The 18,024-nt window shown below is 52.5% G+C and overlaps 1 protein-coding gene across 1 annotated transcript in view; it reads right to left on the minus strand.

The window, feature by feature from the left end:
• ASXL2 (ASXL transcriptional regulator 2) overlaps positions 1–7,939 on the minus strand; it is a 53,840-nt gene extending 45,901 nt beyond the window's left edge. The window contains exon 1 of the mRNA XM_038130482.1: positions 7,584–7,939. Coding sequence (XP_037986410.1) covers positions 7,584–7,586 — 3 coding nt within the window. The 5' untranslated portion in view covers positions 7,587–7,939. The remainder of the gene's footprint in view (positions 1–7,583) is intronic.
• Between the last annotated feature and the right edge of the window lie 10,085 nt (positions 7,940–18,024).

The raw sequence follows: 18,024 nt of genomic DNA on the forward strand, positions 1-18,024 counted from the left end.
GACACCTTCCAGCATCCCAGGTGCTCCAAGCCCCGTCCAGCCTGGCCCTGGGCACTGCCAGGGATGCAGGGGCAGCCCCAGCTGCTCCGGAAGATCCAAGTGGGATTAGCTGGCCCTGCCACAGCCTCAGGGGCTCATCCCAGCTCCCTCCCAGCCCTACTGAAACTCCACAGCGAAGGATCCAGAGCTGGGGTGTTGTTATGATATTTTATGAATTTTTTTTGTTGGAATTTTCTTCTCCTGAGAAGCTGAGGAGCCTCAGGGAAGAAATGTAAATAATAATTATTTGCTGTTGTGGAATGCAACAGGTGTATCAGTAATTAGCTCATGTTAGGTGTTTCTACTTAATAACCAATCAAGGATGCAGCTGGGTCAGGCTCTCTGGTCAGTCACAAGCCTTTGCTATTCATTATTTTCTATTCCTTTCCAACCTTCTGATGAATCCTTTCTCTTCTTTTAATATAATATTTTTAATATAATATATATCATAATGTAATAAATCAACCTTCTAAAAGATAAAATCAAAATTCTCATACCTTCCCTCATCCTAAAACCCCTACAAATCTCACAACACTGGAGAGTTTGCAGAGTGACCTCAGCCAGGCCAGAGCAGGTTTTGGTTTCCATCACCCCCTGACCTGCGTTCACTCACACAGCTCTGCCCAGGACACTGCCCACCCTGTGCCACCAGCCTGGAGCTGCACCCAAAGCTGGCAGCCCAGGGAAGGCCAGAAATGAAGGATAGCTCCATTCCATCTGATATCTCCATTCCATCTGATATCTCCATTCCATCTGATATCTCCATTCCATCTGATATCTCCATTCCCATCTGATACCTCCATTCCCATCTGATATCTCCCTTTCCATCTGATATCTCCATTCCCACCTGGATAGCTCCATTCCCATCTGATAGCTCCATTCCCATCTGGTATCTCCATTTCCACCTGGATATCTCCATTTCCACCTGGATATCTCCATTTCCACCTGGATATCTCCATTCCCATCTGATGACTCAATTTCCATCTGATATCTCCATTTCTACCTGGATATCTCCCTTTCCATCTGATATCTCCATTCCCATCTGATACCTCCATTCCCATCTGATACCTCCATTCCCACCTGGATATCTCCATTCCCACCTGGATATCTCCATTCCCACCTGGATATCTCCATTCCCACCTGGATATCTCCATTCCCACCTGGATATCTCCATTTCCACCTGGATATCTCCATTCCCATCTGGTATCTCCATTCCCATCTGATGACTCAATTCCCATCTGATATCTCCATTTCTACCCGGATATCTCCCTTTCCTGCTGGATATCTCCCTTTCCATCTGGTATCTCCATTTCCAGCTGGATATCCCCATTTCTACCTGGATATCTCCACTTCCATCTGATGACTCAATTTCCATCTGATATCTCCACTTCCATCTGATATCTCCATTCCCATCTGATATCTCCATTCCCATCTGGATATCTCCATTCCCATCCGATATCTCCATTCCCATCTGATATCTCCCTTTCCATCTGATATCTCCATTCCCATCTGGTATCTCCATTTCCATCTAATATCTCCATTTCCACCTGGATATCTCCATTTCCACCTGGATATCTCCATTCCCATCTGATATCTCCATTCCCACCTGGATATCTCCATTTCCACCTGGATATCTCCATTCCCATCTGATGACTCAATTTCCATCTGATATCTCCATTTCTACCTGGATATCTCCCTTTCCTGCTGGATATCTCCATTCCCATCTGATACCTCCATTTCCATCTGGATACCTCCATTCCCACCTGGATATCTCCATTCCCACCTGGATATCTCCATTCCCATCTGATACCTCCATTTCTACCTGGATACCTCCATTCCCATCTGATACCACCATTCCCATCTGATACCACCATTCCCATCTGATACCTCCATTCCCATCTGATATCTCCATTCCCACCTGGATATCTCCATTTCCATCTGATACCTCCATTCCCATCTGATATCTCCATTCCCATCTGGTATCTCCCTTTCTACCTGGATATCTCCATTCCCATCTGGATACCTCCATTTCCACCTGGATATCTCCATTCCCACCTGAATATCTCCATTCCCATCTGATATCTCCACTTCCATCTGACACCTCCATTCCCATCTGGATATCTCCATTCCCATTCAATATCTCCCTTTCCAGCTGGATATCTCCATTTATACCTGGATGTCTCCATTCCCATCTGGATATCTCCATTCCCATCTGATATCTCCATTTCTGTGCTTTCACCTTTCCCCTTCAGGTGGTGAAAGCAGGAGAGGAGTGAAGCTGAGCCCATCCACAGGGAGCTCAGGGCCATTTCCACCACACCAAACTCTGGGCATTTTCCTCCTGACTCTGTTATCCCAATTTTCCCTCCCTGGATGAGCTCCATGTGGCTCAGCCCGGAGCAGCAGCAGCACATTTGATTCATTTGTCCCCAGTGAAGGCTGTGCTCCACCAGGGGACCTCAGCCAGGGCAGAGGGGACAAAAGCTGCTCCACTTCTGTGCCTGCACCTGTCCCAGGTGACCCTGGCACGTCCACAGGGCTCTGAGCTCAGCAGGGTGAGGCTGCACAGGTCTGGCCTCCCTGCAAACCCTGCTGGGCTGCTCTGGGAAGGTGACTGAGGAACATCAACCAGCTCTGCCAGCTGTCCCTGCTCTCCAGGAGATTCCTGGAACCACAGAACCCTTGAGATTGGAACAGCCCTTGGAGATCACCAAGTCCAACTCATTCCCCAGCACTGCCAAAGCCACCACTGCCCCATGTCCCCAAGTGTCACATCCACAGGGCTTTTAAATCCTTCCAGGGATGGGCACTCCAAACCTCCCTGGGCAGCTGTGCCGGGGCAGGACAGCCCTTTCCAGGTGGGAATTGTTCCCAGTGCCCACCCTGAGCCTGCCCTGGCACACCCTGAGGCCATTGCCCCTTGTCCTGTCCCTGTCCCCTGGCTGTCCCCTCCTGTCAGGAGTTGTGCAGAGCCACAAGGTCCCCCCTGAGCCTCCTTTTCTCCAGGCTGAGCCCCTTTCCAGCTCCCTCAGCCCCTCCTGGGGCTCCATTCCCTTCCCAGCTCCAGCCCCTCCAGGTGTCTCCTACCCTGAGTGTCCCCCATGATGGACTCAGGATGTGTCTCCAAAAGTCACATGGTTCCCTGAACCCCCAAAGCACACAGGTGGATCCCTGAACCCCTAAACACACAGACAGATGTTCCCAGAACCCCCAAAGTACACAGATGGCTTACAGAACCCCCAAACACACAGGTGGCTCCCTGAACCCCCAAAGCACACAGACAGATGGTTCCCTGAACCCCCAAAACACACAGATAGATGGTTCCCTGAACCCCCAAAGTACACAGATGGCTCCCAGAACCCCAAATCACACAGATGGATCCCAGAACCCCCAAAGCACACAGGCAGATGTTCCCTGAACCCCCAAAGCACACAGATAGATGGCTCTCAGAACCCCCAAAGCACAGAGATAGATGGTTCCCTGAACCCCCAAAGCACACAGATAGATGGTTCCCTGAACCCCCAAAGCACACAGATGGCTCTCTGAACCCCCAAAGCACACAGATGGTCTCAGAACCCCCAAAGCACACAGATGGTTCCCTGAACCCCCAAAGCACACAGGCAGATGTTCCCTGAACCCCCAAAGCACACAGATGGCTCTCTGAACCCCCAAAGTACACAGGTTCCTCTCTGAACCCCCAAAGCACACAGATGACTCCCTGAACCCCCAAAGCACACAGATGGTCTCAGAACCCCCAAAGTACACAGGTGCCTCTCTGAACCCCCAAAGCACACAGATGACTCCCTGAACCCCCAAAGCACACAAATGGTCTCAGAACCCCCAAAGCACACAGGTGCCTCTCTGAACCTCCAAAGCACACATGGCTCCATGAACCCCCAGAGCACACAGATGGCTCCCAGAACCCCAAAGCACACAGATGGTTCCCTGAACCCCCAAAGCACACAGATGACTCTCTGAACCCCCAAAGCACACAGACAGATGGCTCTCTGAACCCCACAGCACAGGAATCTCAGAGAACAGGGCACAGACCCCAGCACTAGGCTGCACTCCCTGGTCCTGGAGGCCCTTCCCACCCTCCCTGGCTCTGTGGCTAGCCCAGGATCAAAGCTCCTTGTGCTGGGCAAGCCCAGCCCTGGGGACAGCCAGAGCAGGTCCCGGCCCCAGCTCAGGGAGCACTGCCCTGATAAGAGCCTCCCTGTGCTCTTCAGGAAAAGTTTCACAGGAGCTCTCAGCCTCCTGAGATAAGCAAAGCAGTTCACAGCTCCAGCTGCAGCTCCTGCTGCCAGACAGGCTGGGCCAGAAGAGCCAGGAATGAGGATGAAAGAGACTCTCAACAAAACAGATAAACCTTTGAAGAACTGATACACCTTAAGCAGCTTCTCCCCTCTCCTCTGCCCTTTTGACCCCACAGCAGATCTTTCACCTGAGTCGTTTTTAGTCACTGGGTGTAAATAAATAAAATCCTACTGTGCCACAGGACAGAGTCTGAGAGGAAACTGAGCTCTGGCCAACTGAGCCGAGCTCAATGGCAATGAAAAACATTAATCCTGGCATGGTTTGGGTGGGAAGGGAGCCTAAAGCCCATCCAGTGCCACCCCTGCCATGGCAGGGACACCTCCCACTGTGCCAGGCTGCCCCAAGCCCCAGTGTTCAGAATTAAACCCTGTGTTGGAAGTGGCTGGGGTTGGTTGGGGCTGTTTTTACCAGCCCACCAAGGTTTAATCCAGAGATCCTCCACGGCTGGATGCGGAGGAGAACCTCAGCCCATGAAAGCTTTGGCAAAAAGGCACTTTGGAATTGCCCCATTGGTTATCCCCTTGCCCAAAGAGGGATTGAAAACCGACGTTATGAACACAATCAGCGCTTACACCGGGCTCCTTCCTGGAAACAGAACTTTAAACTCCCTAAATCCATGAATGCACAGCAGCTCCCAGCTGGCTCAGGCACGCTCTGCAGAGCCAGCAGCAAAACCTGATCAGCGGGTTCCACCTCAGCCATCCCTTCCCAGGAGGGAATTGCAGCTGCCACCAGCAGGAGCTGCCAGCAGGGAATGCCCCTGCCACGCCAGCCTGGCACGGGAGTGGCTCAGCTCTAAAAACCCCCAGTGGATGTGACATTCCTGCTCAGCCACCCCAAACAACACGGCGGGAGCCCCGGGGGGGTGAAGGATTTGACCCAGATTGCAGGATCTGCTCCACTCACCCCATCAGCCAAAGGCTGGCCAGGATTGAGGCATGAAGGAGGGCAGGGAGGAAGGGACAATCCCGTGTCATCAGAAGCCAGGTGCCATTAAAGGCCACATTTCGCACTGAGCTGGCACACGGCTGGGAAGGGGCTGGAGCAGCAGCAGGGGAGGGAGATCCCAGAGCCACCTCCTTCCCTGGGGACATCCCTGCTCAGCTCACAGACCCCAGAGCCACCTCCTTCCTTGGGGACATCCCTGCTCAGCTCACAGACCCCAGAGCCACCTCCTTCCTTGGGGACATCCCTGCCCAACTGGGAGACCCCAGAGCCACCTCCCTCCTTGGGGACATCCCTGCCCAACTGGGAGATCCCAGAGCCACCTCCTTCCCTGGGGACACATCCCTGTCCAACTGGGAGATCCCAGAGCCACCTCCTTCCCTGGGGACATCCCTGCCAAACTGGGAGACCCCAAAGCCACACACAGGACAGATGTTGGGATATTGGGATGCTGGGACACACAGGACAGATGTTGGGACACACAAGACAGATGTTGGGATGTTGGGACACATGGGATAGATGTTGGGATGTTGGGACACAGGACAGATGTTGGGATGCTGGGACACACAGGACAGATGTTGGGACACACAGGACAGATGTTGGGACACACAGGACAGATGTTGGGACACACAGGACAGATGTTGGAATGTTGGGATATTGGGACACACAGGACAGATGTTGGGACACAGGACAGATGTTGGGATGTCGGGATACACAGGACAGATGTTGGAATGTTGGGATATTGGGATACACAGGACAGATGTTGGGACACACAGGAGAGATGTTGGGATATTGGGACACACAGGACAGATGTCGGGACACACAGGACAGACATCAGGACACACAGGGCAGGTGTCGGGACATTGGGACACACAGGACAGGTGTTGGGATATTGGGACACACAGGACAGGTGTTGGGACACACAGGACAGACGTTGGGACACACAGGACAGACGTTGGGATGTCGGGACACACAGGACAGATGTCGGGACACACAGGACAGACGTCGGGACATTGGGACACACGGGACAGATGTTGGGACCCAGGACAGATGTTGGGCTGTTGGAACACACAGGACAGATGTTGGGATGTTGGGATATTGGGACATAGAGGACAGATGTTGGGATGTCGGGACATACAGGACAGACGTCGGGACACACAGGACAGACGTCGGGATATTGGGACACACAGGACAGTGATGGACCCCGGCCCTGGTGAGCAGAAGACATTGATACCAGGGTGCCGTGGCAAGAGCAAACAGAGCCCTGAGGGTTAAACCAAGGCTGCACGAAGGCTCGGTCAGAGGGGTTCCCCACAAAACGCCACCAAACTCTGCAAGCAGGAGACGTGTCAAATGTCTGAGCTGGCTGATGTGACCTGTCACCCAACCTGCAGCACAACATCCCTGCTCTCCCTAGAACAGGTTTATGAGCAGCTGCACCCCACAAAAAATGAGGGATCTTTGACCATCACACCGAGTTCCTGTCTCTCCTCATCACTGATAGACACAGTCCCAGAGCTGCACAGCAGCCCCACAAGGAAAACCCCAAAAGAGGCCAGAGTAGACAGGTCACAATCCCAAAGCTGCAGAGCAGCCCCACAAAGAAGTCCCACAAGAAAAACCCCACAAGGAAGACCCTAAAAGAAGCCAGAGCAGAAAGGGCAGAGTCACAGAGCTGCCCAGCAGCCCCACAAGGAAGTCCCACAAGAAAAACCCCACAAGGAAGCCCCAAAAGAAGCCAGAGCAGACAGGTCACAATCCCAAAGCTGCAGAGCAGCCCCACAAGGAAGACCCCAAAAGAAGCCAGAGCAGACAGGGATGAGCTCAGAGTCCCAGAGCTGCACAGCAGCCCCACAAAGAAGTGAATCCCACAAGGAAAACCCCACAAGGAAGACCCCAAAAGAAGCCAGAGAAGACAGGGATGAGGTCAGAGTTCCAGAGCTGCACAGCAGCCCCACAAAGAAGTAAGTCCCACAAAGAAGTCCCACAAGGAAAACCCCACAGGGAAGGCCCAAAAGAAGCCGTGCCCACCCTCGTGCCCGGGCAGGGGGCACAGCAGGGCACCAGCAGCAGCCCCCGGGATTTGTGCCATGGCAAAGCCACCTCTGCTGCTATATAATAATATATTATATATATATATTATAATTATATAAATGATATATATATAAACGACTGGAAGTCAGCTCGGAGTCACTTCACCTTTTTTCTTTTTCCGACAGCCCCTCGTAAATAAACTCTGCATTAAATTTTTTTTCCATTTTAAATGGAAATTTTAAAATTACCATTTGTCCACGCTCCACTTAATTCCTCATGGCTGGTGCGTGTGATTTGCTCGCTGTCACTGGATTTAAGGTGAAAAATCTTCGATTCACGTCCACTGAGTGACCCTGTCAGGGGATCCATGCTGGAATGATGGTGACAAACGGCTCAGGCTTGAATTTACTCCACAGCAACTTCTTGGAGAAGGCCAAACCTTCACTGCCAGCTGGCAGAGGTTTGGCACACCTTGGCACAAACCCAGCCGGGCTGCTCTCCTGAGCTCCCTGCCAGGAGCTTTGCTGGAGAAAGCCAGCAGAGAGGGTAAAGGACCAGAAGCACAAGGAGGAGCTGGGCTTGTTTAGCCTGGACAGCATCAGCATCATCATCATCACCATTATTATCATTTACAATCTGGAATAAGGCTGTCAAAAGGTGGGGTTTGGGTCTCTTCTCCCAGCTAGAGGACGAGAGGAAATGACATCTAGTTGCTCAAGGGAAGGTTTAGATTGAATAGCGGGAAAAAATTTCACACAAAAATTTTTGCTGAGCATTGGAACAGGATGCCCAGGAAAGTGGTGGAGTGACCACTCCTGAAAGTATTAAAAACACACATAAATGTGATTGTTAGGGAGTTCAGTGGTGGGCTTGGCAGCGCTGGATGAATAATTACACCTGAAAATCACAAATTCTTTTTCTGCCCAAATCACTCAATGATTCTTGGTTATCTGTGGAGATCACACCAGGGAAAGTAAAATGGAGAGAAACTGGACTTCAAGATGTAGATGTTTTCTGAGATGTGGCTGTTAGGGACACAGCTCAGTGGTGGGCTTGGCAGTGCTGGATTAATGATTACACCTGAAAATCACAAATTATTTTCTACCCAAATGACTCAATGATTCTCAGTTATTTGTGCAGACAAATCCCTGAATGATTCTTGATTATTTGTGGAGATCACACCACGGAAAATAAAATGGAAAGAGACTTCAACATGCTCATGTTGTCTGAGATGTGGCTGTTAGGGACACAGCTCAGTGGTGGGCTTGGCAGTGCTGGATGAATGATTAGACCTGAAAATCATAAATTCTTTTTCTGCCCAAATGACTCAATGATTCTTGGTTATTTGTGCAGACAAATCTCTCAGTGATTATTGGTTATTTGTGCAGACAAATCACTCAGTGATTATTGGTTATTTGTGGAGACAAATCAATGATTCTTGGTTGTTTGTGGAGATCACACCAATGCCTGAATGTCCCCTGAGGCACCGAGCTCCTGTGGGGTGCCCAGGGTGTCCAAAATGTCCTGATGGGGCTGGAGGGGCTCCCACAGCCCTGGCCCAGCTCCTTCCCCCAGGCTGCACCACCAGCAGAGCGGGAAGCAGGATCGGGGACCCGATCCCAGCCCAAAACAGCATCACCTCCTCTTTTAATTACCAAAAGCTTGATGGAGGAGTTTGCCGAGCAGCTCCACACCCTCGTGGGCGCTGCAGCCAGAGCAAGGGCAGGGCTGGCACAATCCTGGCATCTCTGAGGCTGGAAAAGCCCTCTGGGATCACCTCTGAAGATAAAGGTGACCCCAAACTCCTGGAGCCACCAGACTGCCACGCTCAGGTGCCCACGGGGGGCACGGGAGCCAAGCTGAGCTCTGGAGGGCTCTGCTCTGCCTCAACAAAATAAACATTTTAAACCAAAAACGAATCCTTCTTCAAAGGTTTAAATAATATTTTATAATTAGACCAAAAAAAAAACCTCACATCAAAAACGTTAAGTGATTAATTCTTAAGGTAAAAGTAAAAATAATTGAAATATCATTTCTTAATTAAATAGTTTAACCTGCAAATCCTTAGAACAACAAACTGTGAACCATTTTATCTAACCATTGGTGCAGTCCCCATCCCTGGGTGTGTTTGACAAAGCCTGGATGTGGCACTGGGGGCCAGGGTTGGGGTGAGGTGTTGGGGCTGGGTTGGACTCGATGGGTTTGGAGATCTCTTCCAACCCGGGGATTCTGGGAATTATTAATAAAATAATATAAATCTCACAGCTTAGAAATAAATATTCCTCCCCCTCTGGAGCACAGGGAAACCTCAGCCCTGAGCCCTTCCTTTTAAGGCTGGGAAACACCAAGGAAACAGCAGCTCAGAGATGGACAGGGAGCCTCAGTGGCCTGAAGTGACACAAAAAATGACATTTAACGGACATTTGGTGCCCTGGTGAGGGAAATGCACAGTGTGGGGAGATTGTAAATAAAAATTCATAAAAATAAATTGTTACTGAAGTGCCCATCTACAACCCAAACCCTTTAACTGAAATGCTTCCTTGCAGAATCTCTGACAGCAAGAGGGGAAGGGAAAAAAGGGGGGGAAAAGGGGGGGAAAAAGGGAGAGGGGGAAAAGGGAGAGGGGGGAAAAGGGAGAGGGGGGAAAAGGAGAGGGGGGAAAAGGAGAGGGGGGAAAGGGAGAGGGGGGAAAAGGGAGAGGGGGGAAAAGGGAGAGGGGGGAAAAGGGAGAGGGGGGAAAAGGGAGGGGGGGAAAAGGGAGAGGGGGGAAAGGGGGGGAAAAAGGGAGAGGGGGGAAAGGGAGAGGGGGGAAAGGGGAGAGGGGGGAAAAGGGAGAGGGGGGAAAAGGGAGAGGGGGGAAAAGGGAGAGGGGGGAAAAGGGAGAGGGGGGAAAAGGGAGAGGGGGGAAAGGGAAAAGGAAGGACGGGACGGGGAAGGACAGACAGGACATGGGTTTGGGTCACACCTCTGAGAACATCCCAGCACTGGTGACAGAGTGGTGACATCCCAGCACTGGTGACAGAGTGGTGACATCCCAGCACTGGTGACAGAGTGGTGACATCCCAGCACTGGTGACAGCAGAGATCTTCTACAGACACCACAGGAATGGCACTGAATGTCCCAGCTGCTCTTGTGCTGGTTTTGTTCGGGGTTTTTTTATTTTATTTATTTTTTTAAGGTTGGGATTGACGTGTTAGAGGTGATATTCTGTGTTTAGGTTTAGATGTTGATTGTTTTATATTTATAAGTTGTGAGTTTTATATTATTTTATTGATAAGTTATTCCCAGAATCCCCGGGTTGGAAGAGACCTCCAAGCCCATCGAGTCCAACCCAGCCCCAACACCTCAACTCAACCCTGGCCCCCAGTGCCACATCCAGGCTTTGTCAAACACACCCAGGGATGGGGACTGCACCAATGGTTAAATAAAATGGCTCACAATTTGTTGTTCTAAGGATTTGAAGGTTAAACTATTTAATTAAGAAATGATATTTCAATTATTTTTACTTTTGCCTTAAGAATTAATCACTTGAAGTTTGTAATGTGGGTTTTTTTGTCAAATTATAAAATATTGTTTAGACTTATGAAAAAGGAAGAAGGTGAAGAAGGATTCGCTTTTGGTTTAAAATTTATATTTTGTTTTATATCTATTACTGTATTTTGAAGTTTTTTTACTTAGTGATATTATACACTCATAATTTTAGTTTTATTAATTAATTTTGAAGCTTCTTCTAAAGCTTCAAGTCAAATACAGTATTTTCTTGTAGGTCTGTGCCCTTCAGCACAGAAAATTTAAAATTCTCAGCATGCAGGACTCCAACACTCTTTGCCCTCCATTCTTACTCCTCCAAACAGACCCAGAGAGCAGAAAAACTGAAAATCCTAGATAAAACATCTACACCTCGAGCATTCTGGTGTGTCTGACACAGCTGGGAGCAGCTGCAGGTGAGGAGCAGGCCACGCCGGGGGCTGCACAGGTTGAATTTTCACAGCATCACAACGACATCTCAGCCTGGGCCACACTGCCACAATTTGAATTTTCACAACATCACAACGACATCCCAGCCTGGGCCACACTGCCCAATTTGAATTTTCACAACATCATCCCAGCCTGTGCCACACTGCACAATCTGAATTTTCACAACAACATCTCAGCCTGGGCTATGCTGGGTTCTGCACAATTTGAATTTCCCTCTTTCCATAAACATGCCATGGGAATAAACAGCCCCAGGACTAGCAGAGACAGAGAAAGAGCCCGTGATTCTTCTGCTTCTGATGAAGAATCAGGTGTAAGCACATGAGAGCAGGGTGAAGGGAAAGCCTGTCCCTCCCTGAACCCCAACACCCTCCAAAGGGAGCTCAAAACCATTCCATGAGAGACTGGAGAGAGCTCAAACCATTCCAGGAGAGACTGGACAGAGCTCAAACCATTCCAGGAGAGACTGGACAGAGCTCAAACCATTCCATGAGAGGCTGGAGAGAGCTCAAACCATTCCAGGAGAGACTGGACAGAGCTCAAACCATTCCAGGAGAGACTGGACAGAGCTCAAACCATTCCAGGAGAGACTGGACAGAGCTCAAACCATTCCAGGAGAGACTGGACAGAGCTCAAACCATTCCAGGAGAGACTGGACAGAGCTCAAACCATTCCAGGAGAGACTGGACAGAGCTCAAACCATTCCAGGAGAGACTGGACAGAGCTCAGAACCATTCCAGGAGAGACTGGACAGAGCTCAGAACCATTCCAGGAGAGACTGGACAGAGCTCAAACCATTCCAGGAGAGACTGGACAGAGCTCAGAACCATTCCATGAGAGATGGGACAGGAAAAAGGCAATAAGGACTTGGATTTTGGCCCTGCCAGTCAGATATGACAGAGGAAATCACAAAATCCCCCTGAGAGCACAACCAAGTTTTACAGAAATTTTATAGATTTAGTTTTATAGATTTACTCCCTCTGCCCAGATCCCGTGAACCGGACTGTGACAGATGAATGATGCCATACCTGACTCAAAATTAAAAGGTAAATATCATGCATGCATGTTAGAAGAAGTTTTACAGATTTATAGTTATCTTTTACCCCTCCTGCCCAAATCACAGGAACCAGACTGTGAGTAAATGCCATGGGTGACACTCAAAGGCAAAAATCGTGTATATATGTTAGAAGTTTTTTACATTTATCATAATATTTTACCTCCCCTACCCAAATCCCATGAGCCAGACTGTGACAGATGAGTGATGCCATGGGTGACTCTCACAATTAAATCTAAATATCATGTATACATGTTAGGAGAAGTTTTATAGATTTAGCATTATGTTTTACTCCCCCTGCCCAGATCCCATGAGCCAGACTGTGGCAGATGAGCGATGCCACGGGTGAATCTCATAATTAAAAGGTAAATATCATGTATATACGTTAAGAAAAGTTTTATAGATTTATAGTTATATTTTACTCCCCCCCTTGTGTTGTTATCAGGAGGGGAGCAGGGTTTGGGGATTTGGGAGGGTGGGATTGTCACTCTGGCAGCGCCTGACCTCCAATCAGGATTTAAGGATTGAAACTCCACCACTGGACAACAAAAAGGAGCCGATGGACACAACTTTGGGAGGGGCTAAAGGGTTAAAAGGCAAAACCTCCTTGTGTGGGTGAGCACATGGTGGGAAAAATCCTCTGCTCCCAGTGCCTATTATCCCTATCCAGTCTGCTGTTGTATTTTTGATAAGGTTTCCATAAACATTTTCATTTTTTTAAAGTGAGCAGCATTTTTCACAAGACAGACCAAGCAAAGCGTGGCTGAGCTCGATGGTAAAATCCACACCTGCGGCACATTTATGGCTCTAAAGGAGGAAACTGTTCCCTGGGAAGGTGGGGAGGGGCTGGGATGGAATTCCCAGAGCAGCTGGGGCTGCCCCTGCATCCCTGGAATTGTCCAAGGCCAGGTTGGATGTTGGGGTTGGGAGCAGCCTGGGACAGTGGAAGGTGTCCCTGCCATGAATGAAAGGAGATTGAAGCTCCTTTCCAACCCAAACTGCTCTGTGACTCCATGAAATACAGGGAATATCTTTGGGATGCTTCACCAGCACTGAATTCCTCTCCCGGAGCACAGCAGCCCACACTTCCCCCTGGGATCCTGCTGGGAGAGGCACACCTGCGGGTTCCCCTCCTGGCACAGCCACCTCTCCCTGTCCCCCCAGGCTCTCCCACACCCACCCACCCTGCTCTGCACATTCCAGGCCTTTTCCAGCCGCTGGGACACCCTGGGAAAGGTGGGCTGCCCTGCCAGGCCCAGAGCCAGGCCCTGGGGCAGCAATCAAAGTGCTGTAGTGCTAATTGTACCAGCGATCAAAGCAGCCCCACCTCAGCCAGCCGGCCCCAAAGAGGAGAAACGAGCTTCGCTGAGCTCCTGCACACCCACAGCTGCAGGGGTGGAGGCGTCTGCAGCAACTCGGAGCCCTCCAAGAGGTTAAAATTCCCAGCAGGAGCAAAGGAACTTGGAAACGAGTGCTTCCAACAGCAGGCCAATAATGGGATTATTGTGACTGGAAGGAGGATTTTGTAGTCTGCTGCTTTGCTCCAGCCATTAGAGGGGATTACACTTCCCCCTCATCCTCCACAAGTTCTGGGGCCACGCAGGAACCATTTTTAAGCCCCTATTTGTGTGTTGGAGATGCCCAGGATGAGCTTAAAGCAGATTCCAGCTCACTACAACTCCCAGGAGCAGAAGTGTCAGAGGATGAAGCTGAGCTCACACCTGCAATGTGGCTTTACTGGGAAGTCACAGAACCCCAGGATCCCTGAGGCTGGAAAATCCCTCCAGACCATCCAGAACAAGCTGTGCTCCATCCCCACCTTGTCCCCAGCCAGGCTCTGAGTGCCACATCTGGGTGACACTTGCAGGGATGGGCACTCCAAACCTCCCTGGGCAGCTGTGCCAGGGCAGGACAGCCCTTTCCAGGTGGGAATTGTTCCCAGTGCCCACCCTGAGCCTGCCCTGGCACACCCTGAGGCCATTGCCCCTTGTCCTGTCCCTGTCCCCTGGCTGTCCCCTCCTGTCAGGGAGTTGTGCAGAGCCACAAGGTCCCCCTGAGCCTCCTTTTCTCCAGGCTGAGCCCCTTTCCAGCTCCCTCAGCCTCTCCTGGGGCTCCATTCCCTTCCCAGCTCCAGCCTCTCCAGGTCTCTCCTGCCAGGAGGGGCCCAGAGCTGCCCCAGCACAAAAATCCTTCAGGAAAAACTTGAAAAAGAAAAAAAATCAGGAAAAATACATCCAAGAGCTGCAGCTGCTGGGGGATGTGTGTGAGTGAGGAGTGAAGCAAAGTGCCCTTCTCCATGGACATGTGACAGGGTCTGTGCCAAGCCCTGCTCAGCCAGGAGCCTGTTTCCCTGGCAGCAGTGCCAAGGTGATTCCCTGGCAGCAGACACAGAGCTGTGTCACGTGCCGGGAGGACACCAGACAGTGTCCCCTGAGCTGTGGCCACCACCTGCCCTGTGCCCGTCCTTCAGAAAGCTCTGCAAAGGCATTTTAGAGCTGGGACGGAGCAGCCCTCACCTCAGCTCCGTGTCTGCCTTGGAAATCCATCCCTGGCCACAGCCTGGGAGCAGGGAAGGAGGTGAGATAATCCCCAGGGCCTCAAAACCAAAACAAAGCACCACCAAAAAGCACAACAGAGCAACAAACAATTCCCTCCAGGAAAAAAACAACCCAGGAAGCCTTTAGCAGCTCCAGCTCAGCTCATTCTGCAAGCTGGGATTAATCCCTCAACCTTCTGCAGCAGCACCTGCCTGAGAAGTGCCAAACCCTCGCCAGGCTCTCCGGGAGGAGCCTGCCAGGCTCCACAGCAGCCTCCTGACTTTTGCCACTGGAAAATCAGGGAGGAGAGGGAGCTGTGGAGCAAGGGCAGGGGAGGCGATCAGAGGCATGGAGCAGGAAAGGCTGGCAGAGCTGGGATGGCTCAGCTGGACAAGGGAAGCTCCAGGGCGACCTCAGTGTGGCCTTGCAGGGCTGAAGGGGAGAACAAGAGAGGTGGAGAGAGAGAACTGACAGGGATGGAGCAGGAGGACACAGGGAAGAGCTTCCACTGCCAGAGGGCAGGGAGGGATGGGATACTGGGATATTGAGATGCTGGCTGGGAGGGCGGGCAGGCCCTGGCACAGGGTGCCCATGATGCCTCAGGTTTGGCTTTTCTATTTTTCACATCCTGTGCTGCTTTGGTGTGTGGGGCTGGGTTCATATTCTGGGATGGTGAGCTCTCTGCACAGAGCAGGGAGACAAAACAATTCCTGCTCCAGCTGGGCACCAAGGATCCCAAAATGATCCAAATCTCAGCCCAGGAGCACAAACAGGAGGGAGAAAAACAAGCAGGATGGGAGTGCAGGGGCTAAAGCTGGAATGGGACAATGAACTGCAAGGTGCAAATGGAGCAGAACTGAGCCAAGGGAGAGACCCCGTGCCCAGCTGTGCATTTTGGGACCATTGGGTTCATCTTGGGTTCATTTTGGGACCATTTGGGTCCATCTTGGGTGCAGCCCTGGCTGGGCTCTGGTGCTGCCCAAGGTGGATCCATGGAGATCCTTTGAATAAATCCCTGCTTTATTCCTTAGCTCTGTCCAGACTCTGCTCCAGGCCAGCCATCCCAAGGCATCGCCCAGAGCAGCTGGGGCTGCCCCTGGATCCCTGGCAGTGCCCAAGGCCAGGCTGGATGGGGCTGGCAGCACCCTGGGACAGTGGGAGGTGTCCCTGCCATGGCAGGGGTGGCACTGGGTGAAGCTTAGGAGGTCCCTTCATTCTCAAGCACGCGGCTGCAGCAGCTGTCCCTCACAAAAGGGTCACCTCAGCACCTGGTGTCCCTGGGTGACCCAGCCAAGGAGCATTTCCAGAGCCCATCTCCCACCCCCAGCCCCCCAGCACTGCAGGGTGCTGCAGCAGGAAAAACCCTTTCCTCAGGTCACCCATGGGGACTTCCCCAAAAATCCAACCCCAAATCCCTCCAGCCTCAGCCCATTCCAGCTCCCACCTCTCTCCCCTCCCACAGCAGCCTGGCTGGGGCTTCCAGCCGGGAATGGGATGGGGACAGGTCCCTGTGGCACCACCACAGAGCCACCAGGGCAGAGCAGGGACAGCGGGGAGCACGCTGCTCTGCCCCTCTGCTCTCTGAGGAAGCTGAGGACTGTGCTGAACACGGGGAAGGAACAGCAGCAACCCCAAAACTGAGCGGCCAGAACACCCCACAGGGTTCTCTGCTGCCAACCCCAGCCCTGCCAGCAGTGGAACCAGGGCAGCTCCAACCTTGGCCCCACAGTGGTGACCACGGAACCATGGAATGCTTTGGGTGGAAAACAACAGCACAGCTCACCCAGTCCCATGGCAGGGACACTGCCACTGTCCCAGGGTGTCCCAGTGCCCAGCCTGGCCTTGGGCACCGCCAGGGATCCAGGGTGGGCACCCTGTGCCAGGGCCTGCCCACCCTGCCAGGGCACAATCCCTCATTCCCAAGATCCCACCCAGCCCTGCCCTCTGGCACTGGGAGCCATTCCCTGGCTCCTGTCCCTCCAGGCCTTGTCCCCAGTCCCTCTGCAGCTCTCCTGGAGCCCCTTCAGGCCCTGCCAGGGGCTCTGAGCTCTCCCTGGCTCCTTCTCCTCTCCAGGTGAGCACCCGCAGCTCTGCCAGCCTGGCTCCAGCCCTGCAGCAGCTCCGGGGCCTCCTCTGGGCTCTCTCCAGCAGCTCCAGGTCCTTGTGCTTCTCCCCTCCTGCAGGTGGCTTTGGAGCTGCAGGGACCCCAAACTCTGTCCCAGCAGCAGCTTCTCCCCTCCTGCAGCGGGGTTTGGAACTGCAGAGACCCCAAACTCTGTCCCAGCAGCAGCTTCTCCCCTCCTGCAGGGGGTTTGGAGCTGCAAGGACCCCAAACTCTGTCCCAGCAGCAGTTTCCCCCTCCTGCAGGGGGGTTTGGAGCTGCAGGGACCCCAAACTGTCCCAGCAGCAGTTTCCCCCTCCTGCAGGGGGGTTTGGAGCTGCAAGGACCCCAGACTGTGTCCCAGCAGTTTCCCCCCTCCTGCAGGGGGGTTTGGAGCTGTAGAGACCCCAAACTCTGTCCCAGCAGCAGTTTCTCCCCCTCCTGCAGGGGGGTTTGGAGCTGCAAGGACCCCAGGCCCTGTCCCAGCAGTTTCCCCTTCCTGCAGGGACCCCAGACCCTGTCCAGTAGCAGTTTCCCCCCTCCCGCAGGGGGGTTTGGAGCTGTAGAGACCCCAAACTGTCCCAGCAGCAGCTTCCCCCTCCTGGAGGGGAGTGTGGAGCTGCAGGGACCCCAGGCCCTGTCCCAGCAGCAGCTTCCCCCTCCTGCAGGGGGGTTTGGAGCTGCAGGGACCCCAGATCCTGTCCCAGCAGCAGTTTCTCCCTCCTGCAGGGACCCCAAACTCTGTCCCAGCAGCAGTTTCCCCCTCCTGCAGGGGGGTTTGGAGCTGCAGGCACCCCAGGCTTTGTCCCAGCAGCAGTTTCTCCTCTCCTGCAGGGACCCCAGGCCCTGTCCCAGCAATTTCCCCCCTCCTGCAGGGGGTTTGGAGCTTCAGGGACCCCAGGCCCTGTCCCAGCAGCAGCTTGCCCCTCCTGCAGAGACCCCAAACTGTCCCAGCAGCAGTTTCCCCCTCCTGCAGGGGGGTTTGGAGCTGCAGGGACCCCAAACTGTCCCAGCAGCAGTTT

This window comes from Motacilla alba, chromosome 3 (assembly GCF_015832195.1).
Source record: "Motacilla alba alba isolate MOTALB_02 chromosome 3, Motacilla_alba_V1.0_pri, whole genome shotgun sequence".
Taxonomy (NCBI): domain Eukaryota; kingdom Metazoa; phylum Chordata; class Aves; order Passeriformes; family Motacillidae; genus Motacilla; species Motacilla alba.